Here is an 18,600-nt window from a genome sequence, read left to right as displayed (position 1 = left end):
TGTGACCTGAACCCTGCAATGAAAACTTGAAGCTATAGTTCAGAAGCCTGAATCAGTTCAAAATAAAGATTAACCAGTGGAATACGAAATTCCCAAGATTCAAAAGTAACGGAGTACAAAATCTTCTGAAGGCGAAAAAGTAGGCACAGAAACAAAACGAAGCGGAAAATAATAGGAGGGTTAAGAGAGATGAAATCTGGTATTAACCTAGATGAACGAGAGAACAGAGCGAATTGAGGATACTCCTCTGCCGGAAAAGAATTAAAAGCACGAGAATTGTGAGAAACTTAGAATAAGAATACGGCATTATATTTTTTAATAACAAAAAATGATGTCCACGACACCAAGGATCCGTTATCCTAGTCATATTGCTTCATTTTAATAACACAGAGTTGGTGATTTGGTCGAATTTTTCTCAGGGCAACTGTATTCAATGAAATACATGCATGTGTACATACAAGCACAGATTTCAATCATTTAATTATTTTTGGAAAGGAAATAGTACTCAGACATATTGGCGAGAAATTCTGGCGAGAAATTCTGGCTCCAGGGCATGTATTTAGTCGAAAAGGGGCATGAGGGTGTGAAAGCCGAAATACGTGAACTCTAGTTTACAGGAATTTTTTCACAGTATGTTTGAAAGTCCACGTCCCCCACATTCTTCATTTCTCATAAAACGTTTGTATTTCCGTGACGATTGAATTTTGCCTACGGACAATTCACGGTTGACCAAGCTGGTGTTTTTGTGCTTCGCAGCTGGAGTTGTTCACATTGTACAAGAAATGGTTGTATTTAAAACTAGCAAGCAAAACGAAGGAAAAAACGGAATTCTTGTTTTAATTTTTTCCAGAAACTTTTTTTCCGTCACCCAGCACTACATCGACTACTCAATTGAAGAAAGAAACACAGAGAACATTGCAGATCTTTGTTATATAAAAAGTGAAAGTGTCAATCATTATTCTATCGTTTTACATAAGTGATTAACCTAAAACATTTTAAAACACAGCCCTGGAGCTTGCTCTGACTCCGTTCCTTTGCTCAGCACCTTAGAAGTAGCGATTACGTCAAAACAGGGACGCCCTGGAGCTTGCTCTGACTCCGCCCCTTTGCTCAGCACCTTAGAAGTAGCGATTACGTCAAAACAGGGACGCCCTGGAGCTTGCTCTGACTCCGCCCCTTGGCTCAGCACCTTAGAAGTAGCGATTACCTCAAAACAGGGACGCCCTGGAGCTTGCTCTGACTCCGCCCCTTTGCTCAGCACCTTAGAAGTAGCGATTACCTCAAAACAGGGACGCCCTGGAGCTTGCTCTGACTCCGCCCCTTTGCTCAGCACCTTAGAAGTAGCGATTACCTCAAAACAGGGACGCCCTGGAGCTTGCTCTGACTCCGCCCCTTTGCTCAGCACCTTAGAAGTAGCGATTACCTCAAAACAGGGACGCCCTGGAGCTTGCTCTGACTCCGCCCCTTTGCTCAGCACCTTAGAAGTAGCGATTACCTCAAAACAGGGACGCCCTGGAGCTTGCTCTGACTCCGCCCCTTTGCTCAGCACCTTAGAAGTAGCGATTACCTCAAAACAGGGACGCCCTGGAGCTTGCTCTGACTCCGCCCCTTTGCTCAGCACCTTAGAAGTAGCGATTACCTCAAAACAGGGACGCCCTGGAGCTTGCTCTGACTCCGCCCCTTTGCTCAGCACCTTAGAAGTAGCGATTACCTCAAAACAGGGACGCCCTGGAGCTTGCTCTGACTCCGCCCCTTTGCTCAGCACCTTAGAAGTAGCGATTACCTCAAAACAGGGACGCCCTGGAGCTTGCTCTGACTCCGCCCCTTGGCTCAGCACCTTAGAAGTAGCGATTACCTCAAAACAGGGACGCCCTGGAGCTTGCTCTGACTCCGCCCCTTTGCTCAGCACCTTAGAAGTAGCGATTACCTCAAAACAGGGACGCCCTGGAGCTTGCTCTGACTCCGCCCCTTGGCTCAGCACCTTAGAAGTAGCGATTACCTCAAAACAGGGACGCCCTGGAGCTTGCTCTGACTCCGCCCCTTGGCTCAGCACCTTAGAAGTAGTGATTACCTCAAAACAGGGACGCCCTGGAGCTTGCTCTCACACCACCTGTAGGCTCAATCAACTTTGAATTCATTTCAGCTAAGCCCTCGGTGGTTACAGCCCTGCTGCGTTCAAACTAATTTTTCCGCGGGGAAAAGGTTTCCTAAGTAGATCTACGAATTTTAAAAATGAAAAAGGCGTGAAGTTATTATAACCATGGTTAAGAGAATATAACGTGTCCAATTGGAGTAGTGGTTAGTGCTGACGGTGCGAATCAAAAGGTTCTTGGTTCGATTCCTGTCAAAAACATGCGTGTTTTGTATGATGCTCAAAATTGGCATCATACACCCTCATGCCCCTCGAAAAATACCCCAAGCCCCAAATCGGGGGGATACAGGCGCGCTCTTCCTTGTCTTTGGTTGTCATTTTGGCTCTTGTACCCAATAGAGCGATTATTGAGGAAAATAAAATACATGTTATCAAATTTTAAAGTTCTCTTTTTTCAGGTTCTTAAAACACTTTATGATTCATCCGGAAATTCTCAATGATCACTAATATTGTTGGCTGGAATCGTGCAAGGGAATACGCACTGATATGCAATTAAGGACTGATACTCAAAAACTCGAGTTCTCGAATTGAATAAAATTTGGAATTGCGCTCTACATGTATTGCGTCAACTCTTCAGGTTCTCGGCCGTGTGTAGCTCAGTTGCGGCATTGTACCCATGCGCGTTAGGGCATGGGTTCGGCACCCACAGAGAAATCACTTACCGAACTTTGAGCCAATTTTTTTCTGAGATCTCACCTCCTTTATGCTGATGATGAGACTGTTTCGTAGAATCAAGCTGTTTTTGAAGTTTCTATGGTTAGTTTTTCCCTCTTTTCCATTGCGAAAAAGTTATAATTATTTGCTTGATTTCCACGTGAGTTTTCTCCAAAAATCCGATAAAAGTGAACAAGAACAACTTTTTTTTAAAACGTGACCACTAAATTGATACAATCGACACAACCTTTGAAACGTGCCAAAAAAATGGAGCATCTTGATAAGAGAATATATAAAAGATGATGAGTTCAATCGATATCTTCAGTTTATCACTTTCTCCCTCTTGTTTTGGTTCTCTCGCCAGCTCAACTGACTTCTTATCCCAATAAGAAGACCACCAGAAGACTCGCTTGAAGACCGATCCATATAGGACGCCCAAACCAACGACAACAACCAGAAGAATGAAGATGATGCGCTGGAATCGTATCTTGCCGATACTTCTCGGCGTAATGCTCATTTCAAAAGGTTGTTTCTATTCGGAATCTGTTGTTTTCTATTATTCCTTTCCAATATTTCGATCAAGATTTGCCTATCTCAATCACTTGAAATTTTCGTTCTCCTTGCTCATATCGTCTGAGTTTTCAATTGTTTTAATTATAGGCTCTGTGAATGGCCAAGACCAAGATGATGATGATTATTGGGGGAATGGCGGTGAACCGGAAGTTACAAATACTCCAACATACGACTACCGTCAGGATGCGGAAACTACACCCTACTACGGATATGATGATGAGGAGGAAACTACGGAATTCAACTACAGAAGAGAGGAAGCTACAGAATCTGACAACGGAGTAGAGGAAACTACAGAATATAATGATTACGCTCAACCTAGAACAGAACCTGATGATGAAGATGATGACGTGCCAACAACTGAAGAACCCGTCACTTCTGGTCGTAAGTTCTGTCCATGAATAAGAGCGAAATTTTTATTTTTGTTTAGTTGACGATTACACTTATGCCGAAACAGAGGCACCAGAATTCCAGTTTGGAGGATCCACTACAGAAGATCCACTCGGTCTGATTCCGACTGCCCCTCAGGCTCCTGTCGACCCATTCGTCACGGATGCTTCTGAGAGTATAACGGAAGGTATGTGAAAAACGGTCGATCTCACTTGTTTCTCAATGGATCAGCTTTAATTTATTTTCAGAAACAACTGTAGAACCCATTAAACCTACTCCTTTTTCCTTCCCATGGGACACGGATGCACCTGCGGGTACTAAAACAGAAGGTATGCTAAAAACATTCGAACTCACTTGTTTCTCAATGGTTCAGCTTTAAATTATTTTCAGAAACAACTGTAGAACCCATTCAAACTACTGCAAAAGATCCTTCGCACATATTCGGCAAGAATGCTACTGAGAGAACTACAGCCATCCAAACTACTGAAGATCCTTGGTTCGTTCCATTCGGCACGGAAGGTATGTTAAAAACGGTCGATCTCACTTGTTCCTCAATCCTCAATGGATTTAAGAAACCCTCGAGGAAACAGAATCCACTCAAGCTCCGGCTACTAATGCAACTCCTTTCATGGTTAATGTAGAAACCAGTACTGATGCTTCCGTTGATGAACCCACTATTGTTGGTAACCCGCAAGTTATCCAAAGAGGAGGTGCACCTCGTCCGCACAATCCAATCGACCCTGCCGTTTTGGAAAGCTTGCCAGTGAAATCAAAGGTAATATCATAAGCAATAATAGAATCAAACGTATTTTCAGACTAATCTTTCTCTTGACACACTCCCTGATGGAAGACCTATCAAAGATCTCGGCGAAGAATTCGAAGTTGTCGGTGCTGGCGGAGTAGCAGGAGGAGATTTCAGCAAGATTATTGCTAACAAGCACGGATTCTACGTCTTGCACCCTGTTCAGACCAAGGCCAAGGATATCATCTTCGATCCTTACACTATTGGACAAGTCCTCGGATACCTTTATGAGGTGAGTACGCGATCTTCGACTAGACCATTTTCATTTATTTCAGTTCAATGAGTTCGGTGGACAAAGACCAAAGGACGGTTGGACTGCTGAGTTGATGGGCTACAAGATTCCACAATTGATCAAAAAGAAACGTTCGGCTGGAATTCGTCGTGCAACTTTGGTTTTCAAAAAGAAGCCAGAAGTTGTCGCTAAAGAGGAGAAAGAATACTGGAAACAGTTCATCGCATCCATTTAATTCCACAAGCACTCTAGAAGCAAGCAACTTCAAGCTCCAGTTTTGAACTTTCTTTTTTGTATTGTCTGTAGTAGGATAAAAGTTTGAAAATGAAAAAGCCTCTGGTTGATCTAGATTCTAGAAACAGAAGCAACATATCTTAAGGTTCTCTAACGAGTTGTCTAACGGAATTCAGACACAACAACACTCGCTTTGAACGGAAACTGTTTTCTCAGTTTTAAATTGTTTTTTTTTATTCATAAATAACTCAAAATAACGAACCGAAAATCAAACAAAAATCGAGGACCGAAAAAAGAACGTCTAAAAATTCAAAATGTCTCAAATTCAAAAACAAAGAACAGAAATTCAAATGGTGGACCGAAAGGAAAAAAATAGAGGACCCAAAAAAGTTTGAGATTTGGGGTATAACTCGTTTGATCAAATAAATTGCTCCCCTGCCCTGACCGCCAGAGATGATGACATTCACTAAAAACAACTCGATGTCTTTTTTCAATAAAATCCGCAAGAGAAAATCTTTGTAGACTGCTGAATGATTTTTAACAGTTTTCCCGGAGAAGTAGAGAAGATCTTCAGAGTTCCAGAAATTAAAAAGAGCTGCCTGTATCGGAAAGAATTCTCGTCCTCCAATAATGGACCTTTCTCTAAAAAGGTATGATTCAGGGGTACTTTGCTAATGTTTTGTATTTTTTACATTAAAAGTATATTCGCGTCTCTCGGTCAAAAACTAAAATATCCAGACAATGCAATAGCCCATATTCAGTTCTAGTTTGATTAAAATCGTATCCGTCTTTTCGGCATTATTGATAAAAGTAGTTACTGAGTTTTCTCTAATAGAACGGCAAGTCGGTATTCTTTTAAACAATTATAGAAAAAAAAAACATTTAAGAAAAGTGATTATATATTCATTTATGCACTTGAAATGTATACCAGATTCATATTTTCTCTAAAGAATACACCAAAACAGCTCTCCTCATAGTACTTTTCGTGGGCTCAGTGGTTTCCTTTGCTGAAAAAAGTATTCGAATCTCGATTGAAAAATAAGGTTTCTATGAGAGAAATGTGAATTGCACTATGATATCATGTTCAGGTTTGGATTTAATACCTTCAAGCAATCGTTATATTTCGATGTGACTGGATAGGATGAGCTCACTTCGGGGGCAGTTTTAGAATTCTCCCGCATTTTCTTTCTTTTCATTTTCGATGCGTCCACACTGGCAACCGTATTGATATCTCTTGACAAATGGATACTTCTCTCATCCATTCTCATTTTAAACTTTCTGCTGACTTCTGTATTGATACTAGTTCCACGAAGAGACTTCGGACCACCCATTTGGTCTCGAACGCTCAAGATGACTTTTCTGAAAGTGGATTCAAGGTTGATTGAGAGTCTGCTGTGTTCTTCAACTCACAAATTTTCCTCATCCTTGAAAATATCATTAATCAGAATAGCTTTCATTGCGTCAAAATCATTTATCTGTTTCTCTAATCCCTCGACAATAATTTTATCACTATAATCATCTAGTTTATTAGATTCTCCGACTAATTCAATCGACTGGATGACCAATAAGAAGTGGACTAACGATGATATCATGCAAACTGTGGGAATCCCAAATACTCTAGAAAAGAACGATCTGAAGAAGAGGTATTCATGTCGGTTTGGTCAGATGTTTTACCTGTTTGAATTCTCATTGGAGTGTAAGTAGAATGAAAAATGGAAGAAAAGAAAAATATATTGAATGAACAGGAATATCGATGTGTTAAGATTATACTGTAGCCGAACCAAGTTTCGAGTAAAAATGAAAAGAATGCACTGGAAACAAGTCACATTATGGCAGTTCCGCATTTCAAAACAAAGGCATACCTCAGCGAAACAAATGCCTCCAAATTTGATCAACATTTGGGTTTTCCCAAAAAATAATTGATAAATGAATGAAAAGAAAATGTATGTGACAAGCACGAACTGAAGTATAGAAATCACTCGGTAAGTCAAAAAATAGAAACTGAAAGTGAGGAATATCATCAGTGTTTCTCTGACTCTAGCTTACTCAATGTCCGATTTCTTTTTCTCTTTTATCTTATCTGAATCTTCTGAAGTTGTGTAGATTGTTTTTGTAGTCTGATCCTCTTTTCTATCGGTTTGAGTGAAATTTGAAACTTTTGAACTTGAAGATTGTCGGAAAGCTTTGAAGCTGTTTTTGAGATTCGGAGATTTTGATTCCTGAATTGATCTGGAATATTCTCTTCAAAATTTTCATTTTCCAGGGTAGGTCAGCTGATTCATAAGTAAAAATTCGATTTGGGCCGCTCATATATCTCTCAAATGATTTAAAAAAAAGACTGATTCTAATCAGAACATTTCAATCAGTTTAGGATGAGTTCTAAATTTTGGTTAAACGTACGATTTTGAATTGTTGCGTCTATTTTCAGAGGAGACAGGTTGACTGGTTTTGTTAGAAGACATGTCTTCCTATTTCTGAGGTGAAAATGAGAAAGCGTTATGTTGAACTTCGAAATTAAGTTTAAATGTTTCCACGTTATTTGAAATTTGTGTCTGATCTGTTTTTAGATTTCCGTCTCAACAACTCGGCAGGAGAAGCATAAAGTTTATCTGAAAATTATTGAATTCGAAACATGTGTGCATTACAGGAAAAAAAGAAACACCCAGCAGAAAAATTAAAAGGAAAATAAACAAAAACAATGATCCGGAAGAAGGAATTTTTGCTAGAAAAAAAGAAAATTTTGCTCCATACAATAAAATCTCTTTGAAAGTGGGACCGAACAGTAACAAAAAATTTTCTAATAATCCGCGATATCCTGCGAGTGATAGTAATCCTCCTTCAGTCGGTTGACATGAGATGGAATGATGCACGAAGTATTGGACACGAAAAGAGTAACAAGATCCGATTGTAGACAATCGAATGCCGGATGAAGGCAATCCACGTGTCCGGTCATTTGGGCTGACAAATCGAATGGAAGAGTGTTTGAACGGAATGAATGCAGAGAATCCGGATCAGTCATGAAAAAGGGACATAACTTGTAGAATGGAGCCAAAACGTAGACCGGGATGCAGTGGCGTTTGGCAAGAAGAGCGATTTGATGACCGCCGGCTAAAATCAGAAAGTTACAAGCGTTTTAGGAAACCAAAATTGTGTTTGCTTTGTATCACGAAAGCGATTTTTACCTGGAACCAAACAAGATCCATCTGGAAAATATGCGGCAGCTACAAGAACAACTTTCGACGTCTCCGGCATTCGAGAAGCAACTTCATATAGTTCGATTGGGGTAACAAAATTTGGAGCCGATTCAAGTTGTTCCTCTTCATCCACAATGTCAATTACACGATGTTTACGTCCTGATTTCACAGCATGTGTAAGGAAAGCGTGCATAGTTTTCGAAGTTGCAAGAGAATGAACCATTACAATATCGTTATTGAACAAGAGTTCAGTTGATTGAGAAGCAATACATTCACGTGATGATTCGATTTCTGTTGTCAGCTGAAATGTCGTTGATATTAGTTTTCTATGAAACTAATATCAATACTGTCTTTGTTCTATATTTTATGGTTGTTAAGTCTACATCAGAATTCTTAATCTCATTGAAGTATTGTTTATTTACCTTACCTCTTTAATAGAAGCTTGCAAATCTTTGCGAATCTTCTTCATATCAGCAGTTCTTAATCTTTCCGTTGTTTCATCATCATCTCTCCACAACGTATACAATGGTTCGGGTTCCCCACCACCTCTTTTTTGAAGTACTTCGTCTCGTGCCAGTTTCGAAATCATCAGTCCTATATTAATGATAATCAGTTCTGATCTCTCGGCCGCGTGCAATCGTTTACAATGATTTGCCAATGAAACTTGCAAATCGGTCATTGTCTTTGGATTTTCACGAAAGATGATCTTTCGAATCAGATTCACAGTCATTATTGCAATAGATGACGAGGAGTCACGTGGGAACCTGAAAATCAGATGAAATATCAGCTGCTATCAATCGCTTAAAAATAAGACACCGAAATGGAACTTTTGGTAGGACAAAGTTTCGTTACGCGTTTCATTTTAAGTTCCATAGTCTCTGTCTGTTGGGCAAGAAACCATGGAGAGCTTTAGGTTATTAGAAATCTGGCTTTTTAAACTTTGAAAATTTTAAACTTTGACAAGAACCTTCTTAGAACATTTATATCTTCAATCAATACCCAATAAAGTGTTCAAAGATAATCGAGTTGGTTTTGTAATTTTTCTTGAATGAAACTCACTTTTTCCGCAACGTGAAAATAAATTCCCGCTTCAGATTATCAATTTCGGTAGTTGAGTTCATCTGAAAAGAACGAATATTAAAAGGAATAGTTGGAAAATCGAATATGATGGATAAAACAGAACTCTTAGAATAAAATTGAAATTCTATTCAAGTGAAAATAGATTAGGAGTGTTTTCAAATAGCTTATATCATTTTTTACCGATTAAAACTCAAAAAACAACAACAAAATCAAGGGAAATCAATTCAAAATTGAACAAGACGTTATTTCATAAATACAGAGGCAAACATGCTCCAACGCACTGATTCAAAATACTCTGCGTCTCTTCGTTCCGTACGCTGCCTAAATCCGGTTTTAATTCAGATTTCTTCAAGTTCAGTAAGTAATCTCCATTGATTTCGACACATCCGCACTAAAAATGAAGCAGAAAAGAATTAAAGATGAAACATCTGAAGGTAGTAAATAAAAGTTATTATTACCAACCAGTTTAAAGTAATCATATTTCAGGGCAAGACGAGAAACGATTCTGTGAGGCTGGTCCCAGCGATCAAATGGCACGCGTTCCGACAGATGGATCAGTACAACTCACTCCAATTGGTATTAAAAGAGACTTGCATAAAAAATAAAACCATTGGCAAAGTTATAGAGATTCTTGAATGTGAACTTCAACAACAACATCTGAATGTTCAACAAATAGGACGGATCATTGCAGATGGAATGCTCGAAAAGACATTAAATGATGCGATGCTCAAAGAGCTTACGAGAAAATACGCAAAAAATGTGCATTCGATGGCAAATATCAATATTTGGAGTTTATCCGACGATTTGAGTAAAGGAGCTATTGATAGCCGCCTTGTTGTTATTGGAAATGCATTTCTGGTGAGACTTTTTCAACCAAAAAATCAAGTTTCTCACTAGTCTTCTACTTCTACCAATTTTGAAAAATATCAATGACTTTCAGTGGAACCTTCTCAAAGCATCAATGTCAACAGTACGGGATAAATTCGAGCATTATCACTTCAAGATGACAACATTGGCAGCTACAACCGCATCACTTTCATCGAATACTCCAATTGAATTCTTGACGACACGTGTTAGCAGTGGAGAACATGTTGTGGAAGATGATAGTATTTTCAAGGGAATGGATTTATTAGACGTCTATAATTCGGTTGTTTTCCGAAAGACTGGAGACTTGCAAAGCAGAGCAAAACAGTTCATTAAATGCTACTTAGCTATTGTAAGTACCTCAATCGCTGTACAGTTAACATTTCTTTAAAAGTTACGGAATTTTATTGCTCGAATCTTTCTCATTTGAATCAAAATTTTCAGGCAACGCAACCGAAATGTGCTATTTGGCATTATAGTCTCCGCCAAAGCGGTGCATCTCACAAGAAATGGCTTCAAAACATTCCTGAACATATTTTGGCTTCATTGCTACGTAAGAAAATGTTAAATTGTGACTGTTTCCTAAAAATGAAAATTAAGATTTCCTTCTTTCGCTGGCTGGATTGGGAAGTGTAGAATTAGAACAAGATGAAGAAGAAGGAAGAGAGGAAAGAGGAAGGTGAACACTTTTTTTTTCAATAAAGCATTTTAGAGTGAGATTTTTCAGATTCTTCATGTCACTCGGTGATTCAACTGATGTACGTGAAGCAACGTTCGCTAGTTTGAAATTGTCAAGAGAACAATTGGTGTCTAAATTTCGACAGTGTATTACTGATGCCTTGTATGTTTTACTCAACATTCAGAATACCGTTGGCAAGTTCATGCAAGTGTCTGAATTTGTCTGTCTAAATTCACAATGACGTAGTAAACATATGTTCTTCTACATACGGCTCACTCTCAAGTAGCAAAAAATAAAAATACATTTTTTCTCTTCATATCCTGAAATTTCTTATTTTTTCAGAAATGAGACTCGTGAAATGCCATACAACACTGTCACTCGTGACCTCATGGCGCCACCAGTAAGTGTTCACTAATTTTCAGTGAAAAATTGTTGAGTTCATTCGAACTCAATATCAAATTTATCCATGTTTTATTATAAAAAACTTTAATATGACATTTCCCAATAACACGATTTCATTTTCAGCGCGGAAAACCAATCGACAACCATCATTGTGTGACATGGCGACAATATGAAAGTCTTATTCGGCGATGTGAATCGGATCCGTCAAAAGAGAATATAGAAGCGAAGCAAGATTTGGAGTAAGTAGATAATAGAAAGTTGAGCCCTTAAAAATGGTGAACCACTTTTTTACAGCTACAAATTGATGCTCACCTTTCATCATCGTGGCGAAGAGGATGAAGTGGACATTGACGTAGAAGATGTAAAATGAATCAAGATCTTATTGTTATTCTATGAAACCTTATCAACATGTCACTTTATTTGTTTATTTGAAAATTATAATAATAATAATACGAGTTAACAGTTGTTTTAAATTGTTGTATTTGTTGAAGTTCTAGAGACATCTTTTGCCCAGTGAATAGGTCATATTCTTCAATCTTCCCCCAGCAATCTGTCAAAAATATCTTTTCCTTTGACAGTTTTGATGATTTTCAAGGCTTTCCTGAAAAAAAGAAAATTATTTTGAAATTTAATTTTTAAAGCTTACTGTAGATATTGCTTGTAAGCGTCGATATCGGTGACTGACCCTGCTGGATTCTGTTTGTCAATCACATCCTCGATAACAATCTGATTTGGAGCATCACTTAAAACTTCAATTTAAATCAGAAGGAAATATACGAAGCAATAATTAGTTTTTTTAGTTACTTTAAGGCCAATGAAAAAGAACGAAAACATCAACTCACTTCCCACTTTTCGGTTTAGCCGTTGCTCTTTCCATCTCCAACCTTTGAGTTTTGAAATCAATTACATTTGTATAAAAGTGAAGAAAAAGAAGAAATAATGTTCCAACGCTCACTTGACAGAAGTTACTTCTCTTCCAGTTGTTTACCTCTGAACATGGTTTATTTGAAAGGCTCAACAAGCGATCTCACCTAAATTCTGTGCTCCAAATGCTCCGTTTTCTCCTTGACGTACTTTTGCCCATGTTACATACGCCTCCCCAAGGCGATCTGAAACATTCATTAGTACCACAAACTTCTTCAGTAAGACTGCTACCATTATGCTTTGTGGTGACATGAGGAAGTAGGTTGTAGTATTTCATGAAGAACGTTACAAGGAGTACGGTACTACAAGAGTTCGGGAAAACAGCTCTACAGTACTCATCGTCCTTTCCTTCTTTCTCAGAGTTTTGCCATTCTTTCACAAATGCAGCCAACAGAATGAATCGACGATCGTATCTAAATGGAAATGTTGATGATACTTTATTCTAGAAATAGCAGTGCTTCAATGGTTTATATTTTCAAATAATTTCTCATTCATATGTTTTCACTAACTCACTTTTCATAAGCATCAATATATTTGGATGAGAGATATTGGGCGCAAACAAGTTGAGTCATTGAAATACTGATATCCAAGTCAATGCCATCAACTTTTCCAGTAACAATCGGAACTCGAGCTTTTTCTCTGTGTTCTAGATCTTCAAATCTCCTATTTCTAAGCATTTCTTTCGATTTGATTTTTTCATGAATGACAGTCAAGATGTCATTTGTTCTTCTCTTCATTTCGACTTCGTATCCTTGTGGAAGTGGCGGATATACACAAATTATCAAATCAAGATCTCCCCCTTTCATACCAAGACCACTGTTCGAACTTCCGAAAGGTACAACTGCCTTTATTTCGTAAGACCGCCTGTTAATCTGAAAAAAAAACTCTCTAGAATTAATTACATTTAAATGCAAAGAGTACCTGTTTATTGAAGACTTGTTTAATCAAATAATCTTCGATTTCCTTCAGAATTTGCAACTTTTTCGCGAACTCCCCATCCGTCTACAAATTATATCATTACCACACTTAATGTTAGTATAAATGTGCAGTTTCCTGGGAAAAATGGATTCGAAGGGATTCCTTTAGTTTTAATTTCAGTCATACCTGACGATTATCTTCGTAATACTTTTCGATATTTTTGCTGAATTCGATCAGATCAGCATCCCATTGTTGGATATAGGAACCATTTGGATCGGAGCCTTTGTATGGAAGTCCAATGACCTTGAGGCCTTGTTCAATGATTGCTTTATTCGACATCAGTAACACAAATAAGTCTGTAAGCTTACTCCTATTAGTATATACGATTTAAGAAGAGGGGCCGATTTGCCGGCTCTATTGAAGAAGAGATGCAACACACTGTCCATGTTTTGCGACGTAATCTGTTCTCAGTATCATCAAAATGTATGGTTTCGGGATCGTGCCTCACGATTTTTTTTCAAACGTTTGCCCTAGTTTATTTTTCAAAATTAGCCACAGGTAATATTCAGTGTGAAAGAGCAGATGATGGGGAAAAATAATAATAATTTTTTCCGAGTAAGAGACTGTGGAAACTGCCGAAACACAAAGAATCAGAAAAACAACCTTGTGAAATACAGATTCTAAAGATCAACTCAGTGCAAAATATGGAATTCCTGTACAGTCAGAAAGTCTCTCTGTTATGTCCAAAATAATCTAACTTCATATTAGTGGAGTCTATCTGAGTCTCTTCTTTATGAATGATCACTCAGTTAAGAGTGAGCAATATGATTCACGCAGAGCAAAAAACGAGTAGAAGAAATAGAGAGGGGAAGATAGTAAGCAGAGAAATTAAAAGAAAATGCTAAGAATCACAGTCCTTCAAAGTGATAATCCGCAACGGAGCGCGATTGCGCCGATTGTTGGCGCAATTCTCGTTTTTTAGCTTAAAACCGATTATTCGCCGATTTCTCGAAATTTCAGCGTTTTCGCTGGTTCAAAAGAAGTAACAAATGTTCAGCGGACAAAAATACATCGTTTGAGTGTAATCTTCTCTCACATTGTCGAAAAATAAGAGAGTTGAAAGACTTTTAAGAAAATCAACTAAAAAAACCATTTTTTGCCATTTTCAGAAGAAATACGAAAAATTGGAGCGATTTCATTTGTTCTCGTTTAGTAACATTTATGAAGATGACTGTTGCGAACATTTTAAGCCTGAATACGTGTTATAATATTCAAAACTGGAATTATTGAATCAATTTTCAGGTTCAACTTTTTTCCAAAAATATAGTTTTTTGTTAAATTTTCGGTCTAGAAGTACTTGAAAGGTCTCAAAATAGCATAACAGCACCTGGAAAGACTTAATTAGCAGGAGAAATGCACTTTTTATTGAAAATTTGAGAGTTTTTTGTTTCTCCAAAAAAAAATAAAACTGACTTTCTGGCGTTGAAAAGCTGTATATCATGGTTTGATGGGCACATATTCACTTCTACACCTTTTTTTTCGACTAATTCACTCGTTTTATTATAGAACTCGGTAATTTTGCTCACAAGCTCAATTAATTGAATTTCGGGTTACGGTAGAATTTAAAGGGAGGCGACGCAAAACTTTAAAAAACGGGAAGCGCGCCAGCTATGTCTGTTGTGCGCATTATCACTTTGAAGGACTGTGAGAATGGCAAAATTAGAGGGAAAGAAGATAACTTTATGTTGATGTTTCATGCGGAAACTACAAAAGTAACACCTTGAAAGCAAAAAACTAAAAGTAAAAGTAGGTTCGTATTCAATCTTTTTCGGTGGATACCCAAGGGAGCAGATAAGAGGATTTATGGGGATCATTTTCTCTTTCAGTCCGATTGAAATAGACCACCAGAACCTGAGGCGAACTCCATTGTAATGTTATCTTTTCGAGGTAATCTTGGAAGCGTAAATTTTGAATTTTCATTTCGTTGTAAGCAAAATAAATTAAGGAATACAAAGAATTAGAAATTAGACCATTTGGATGGCTCAGGACGAATAATTGTTTTTGGTTGTTCTCCGTAATGCAGTTCCTCTTTTTTAAACAATTTCATTTCCGATCAAATAATAACGTATTTTTCTTCAGAAAATTCTCGATCTCTGGTGGGCAGAGTCTATCTGTGTCTCTTCAGAAAGAACGAGCTCTCTTTTAAGAGTGAGCAATGCGTACGAGACTTTCACTGAGAAGAAGAAGAAGATACAAACGATGAATGAAAAGAATAAGGGAGAGGCATAGACGAAAAAGAAAAGACTACTTTGAGAAGAGTACACTCAATTTAGAGAATTATTTTATTTACGGGTGAAATACTGAAAATGATTCATGAGAGAGCTAGGTAACGAGCACATGTCAGTGTTTTATTAGTGGATACTGCTTGACCATCCCTGGTGACAAACAGAACAAGGAAACTCAGAATAAATCAAATACGTTGCTTCCTGAACATCAAAAAAGAAATCGTAAACTGGATACATGGTAAAACTAATATCGTATTATAATCTGACTGATTTCTAAGAAACTTTCTATTTCAAATAACATTAATGTAGACATCTGGACAGACAGAAGTACAGACTTATATTCAGACATAGCCTCTCTTTTCTCAGAACTCAGATTTCAACTTGAATACATAAGAATACCTTCCGTTTTCATTAATCAAGTCTCATTTTTCTGAGATGTCAAATTAAAAACAAAACAAAACACATGTCAGATTCAGAAGTAAAATCTGAAAAAAAAGAAAAACAGAATTCTAGTCAAAGAACCGAAGAGTCGTTTCATTTTAACCAAATCGAATGGGCCAATACTACTTATTCGTCAATGCCAACCAAACCGAATACTTGAATTTTCAGTATCGTTTCGATTATTTCTCAATTTATGCAATATTAAGTGCACTCTACAGTATCCCATCCTACATAATTATATTGAAGATGATCAAATTCTATATTTTCAATTTCAAAACCAGCTCAGAAACAATAAAATCTGAAATTTTCGCTTCATATTTAGTAATGCAATTTTTCTTATTATTCAGTTTAGTCTCAGAATTTTTGATATTTCGAATACCAGTTACCTCAGCTTTGACGCCTTGGTGTGCATCTGGAAATCGTGAAAATGTAATCAAATATTGGATATTCTTTTATTTCTTCAGTTTTGCCACAAGAGAGCTGTCTACAGTATTCTTCTTTCTATTGAGGGCTTTATACCAGACTTGTCAAAAATCGGGCCGGCCCGGGCCGGGCTGAGATTTTTCTCGAGTTTGGCCCGCCGGGCCGGGCCGGGCCGGGCCGGGCCGGGCCGGGCCAAAATTTTTCCTGATTTCAAAAAATGGGAACCCGTTTTTACCAAATTTTATTTGAAATTTTTCGAAAAAATAGAGTAAAAATGCCTTAATTATCATACATATTCACATTTTTCCTAAAATTTCCAGAAAAAAATCAAAAACTCAACATGTTTCAAAAGAGCCTGGCCGGGCCGAGATTTTTCCTGAGTTTGGCCCGCCGGGCCGGGCCGGGCCGGGCCGGGCCAAAATTTTTCCTGATTTCGGCCCGGCCCGGCCCGGCCCGGCCCGTGACAAGTCTGCTTTATACCTTTTCAATAAAGAGGTAAATCAGGTTTTGATTGGAGAATATACGGGTAAAATAATGGAATATCATATAAAGCTCATCTTTTCAGAATCTTGCAAGAATAGTGTTCCGCATGTCGCTTATTCTTTCATTCATATGGTCATTTGCACTTTCCTTTCCTAGACTTTCAGATCCAAGTGCATGTGTACAGCTACCGTATCCTTATTCTTTTGGGTCATTGGGAATAAGCATACTTGTCACGGGCCGGGCCGGGCCCGCTAAAAAAATCTTCCGGCCCGGCCCGGCCCGGGCCGGCCCGTCAAAATATTGAAAAAAAAGCTTGCTGCGGGCCCTGCGGGCCGGCCCGGGCCCTGAAATTTTCCGAGGGCCCGGCCCGGCCCGGCCCGGCCCGGGCCGGCCCGTGATTTGACAAGTATGGGAATAAGTGCTGATATCGAAACTGAGACTGTTGTAAGTTGGAACAATCACGTATGTACATGAAAACTGAAAACTTGGATGTAATAATCAAGATATGCATGCAAATTAAAAATTTCAGTCGGTACCTCGAAGAGTTGGACATTTTGTTCTAGCTGTGATATTCTTTGTGCTAGTTATACTCAATGTGATGGTTTTTGCAAAGATCAGAGAGCGAAAAGAATTGTAAGTTTCGGTTAAAAACTCATTGACTACATTGTCTCATTGACTCCACATTCTCAATGACTACAAAGTCTCATTGACTTCATTTTTCTCAATGACTACACTTTTCTCACCGACTACACCACTCATTGACTACAAAATTTGAGAAATGCTCTCATTGACTACATCTCTCTGCAAGACAGTCCAGCAGACCATCTGAATTTATAACATATCTCAGAAGCCTTATATTCCAAACAGGACCAGAAAAGGCAGCGGACTGACTAAATTAGGAACAAGTTTTCACTATTCTCTTAGGCTTAGGTTTCTTAGAAATTCGGAAAAGAATTGACAAAAACGAAAAACGATTAATAACCGTTTTTGTCAAGTTTTTCCCCGAATTTTTGAGAAACCTAAGCCTAAGAGAATGGTGAAAAGTGGTCCCCCACAAGAATCACACAGATTGGGTAAAGTTTGTTCCTCTTTCAGCACACTGATTTGGAATCCCCGATTTTTTTCCAGTTTTGGATGCTGTACTGGTCAAAAAAAAAGTAAGACAATCAGTGAGGGTGTGGCACATGCTCAAAACTGACTAATTTTAACTGAAAAACTGCGAGTATCGCGTTCTTTTTGCCTAGTACTGTAGACGTAGTCAATGAGAAAAATTCTCGAATTTTGTAGTCAATGAGTGGTGTAGTCAATGAGAAAAGTGTAGTCATTGAGAAAAATGAAGTCAATGAGACTTTGTAGTCATTGAGAATGTGGAGTTAATTTACAACAATACTTTTTTAGAGCATCTTCTCTCAACCGAAACTACGATGTGAAAGCGGAGAGAACTCTTAAAGCTACCATGTTGCTTGTCATTACTCCAATAACTATTACGTATTTAATGATAATAGGCGAAACGTTTGGATATAACGAGGCATGTGTTCTGGATTCCTTGTTTCAAATTTTTCTGGATGCCAGAGCACATGTGGTTACTCTATACTTTTATTTTACTCATCCGATGTTTAAAAAGAAGTAAAACATTTGTTCAAAACGATTTTTGTTCGTTGATCATTCGTAATCGTTCTTCTGTTCTCAAATTCTGAAAAAACAAAACCAGCTTGAGACCTTTTTCATTAAAAATGAAATCGTGGTGAGACTCTAAACATCAATTTTCAAGATGCGCCTTTAATTTTATTACTGTTATTTCTGGTTTTGTTTGTCCTTCTCTCGTGGATTGGAAAGAAAAACGTTTAAAAATCAGCTGATTTTCTGGTTCCGT

General features: G+C 38.1%; 6 protein-coding genes across 6 annotated transcripts; 2 read left to right on the top strand and 4 right to left on the bottom strand.

Annotated features, from left to right (window-relative positions):
* Positions 1-985: 985 nt before the first annotated feature.
* Positions 986-3,323, bottom strand: GCK72_001598 (uncharacterized protein; the record flags this gene model as incomplete). The annotated part of the gene is made up of 2 exons (XM_053723044.1): positions 986-2,053; positions 3,054-3,323. The coding sequence occupies 2 exons, from the start codon at positions 3,321-3,323 to the stop codon at positions 986-988; spliced, it is 1,338 nt and encodes a 445-aa protein (XP_053591689.1).
* Positions 3,268-5,035, top strand: GCK72_001597 (uncharacterized protein; the record flags this gene model as incomplete). Its single annotated transcript, XM_053723043.1, has 8 exons — positions 3,268-3,331; positions 3,467-3,760; positions 3,807-3,953; positions 4,015-4,095; positions 4,157-4,285; positions 4,339-4,529; positions 4,582-4,800; positions 4,844-5,035. 8 exons carry the CDS (start codon positions 3,268-3,270, stop codon positions 5,033-5,035), a joined length of 1,317 nt encoding a protein of 438 aa, XP_053591688.1.
* Positions 5,036-6,104: 1,069 nt separating this feature from the next.
* On the bottom strand, positions 6,105-6,626 carry GCK72_001596 (uncharacterized protein; the record flags this gene model as incomplete). Its single annotated transcript, XM_003114670.2, has 2 exons — positions 6,105-6,393; positions 6,445-6,626. 2 exons carry the CDS (start codon positions 6,624-6,626, stop codon positions 6,105-6,107), a joined length of 471 nt encoding a protein of 156 aa, XP_003114718.2.
* Positions 6,627-7,831: 1,205 nt separating this feature from the next.
* On the bottom strand, positions 7,832-9,349 carry GCK72_001595 (uncharacterized protein; the record flags this gene model as incomplete). The annotated part of the gene is made up of 4 exons (XM_003114528.2): positions 7,832-8,142; positions 8,217-8,529; positions 8,656-8,992; positions 9,288-9,349. The coding sequence occupies 4 exons, from the start codon at positions 9,347-9,349 to the stop codon at positions 7,832-7,834; spliced, it is 1,023 nt and encodes a 340-aa protein (XP_003114576.2).
* A 356-nt stretch (positions 9,350-9,705) lies between these two features.
* Positions 9,706-11,623, top strand: GCK72_001594 (uncharacterized protein; the record flags this gene model as incomplete). The annotated part of the gene is made up of 10 exons (XM_053723042.1): positions 9,706-9,742; positions 9,795-9,884; positions 9,934-10,166; positions 10,249-10,524; positions 10,617-10,725; positions 10,773-10,851; positions 10,900-11,013; positions 11,194-11,251; positions 11,377-11,492; positions 11,548-11,623. The coding sequence occupies 10 exons, from the start codon at positions 9,706-9,708 to the stop codon at positions 11,621-11,623; spliced, it is 1,188 nt and encodes a 395-aa protein (XP_053591687.1).
* A 161-nt stretch (positions 11,624-11,784) lies between these two features.
* GCK72_001593 (uncharacterized protein) lies at positions 11,785-13,434 on the bottom strand (the record flags this gene model as incomplete). Its single annotated transcript, XM_053723041.1, has 7 exons — positions 11,785-11,854; positions 11,900-11,995; positions 12,096-12,243; positions 12,328-12,590; positions 12,691-13,049; positions 13,099-13,179; positions 13,282-13,434. The coding sequence occupies 7 exons, from the start codon at positions 13,432-13,434 to the stop codon at positions 11,785-11,787; spliced, it is 1,170 nt and encodes a 389-aa protein (XP_053591686.1).
* Positions 13,435-18,600: the final 5,166 nt, after the last annotated feature.

The sequence above is a fragment of the Caenorhabditis remanei genome, chromosome I (assembly GCF_010183535.1).
Source record: "Caenorhabditis remanei strain PX506 chromosome I, whole genome shotgun sequence".
In the NCBI taxonomy this organism is placed as follows: Eukaryota; Metazoa; Nematoda; class Chromadorea; order Rhabditida; family Rhabditidae; genus Caenorhabditis; species Caenorhabditis remanei.
This window is presented reverse-complemented; position numbering and strand designations above follow the sequence as displayed.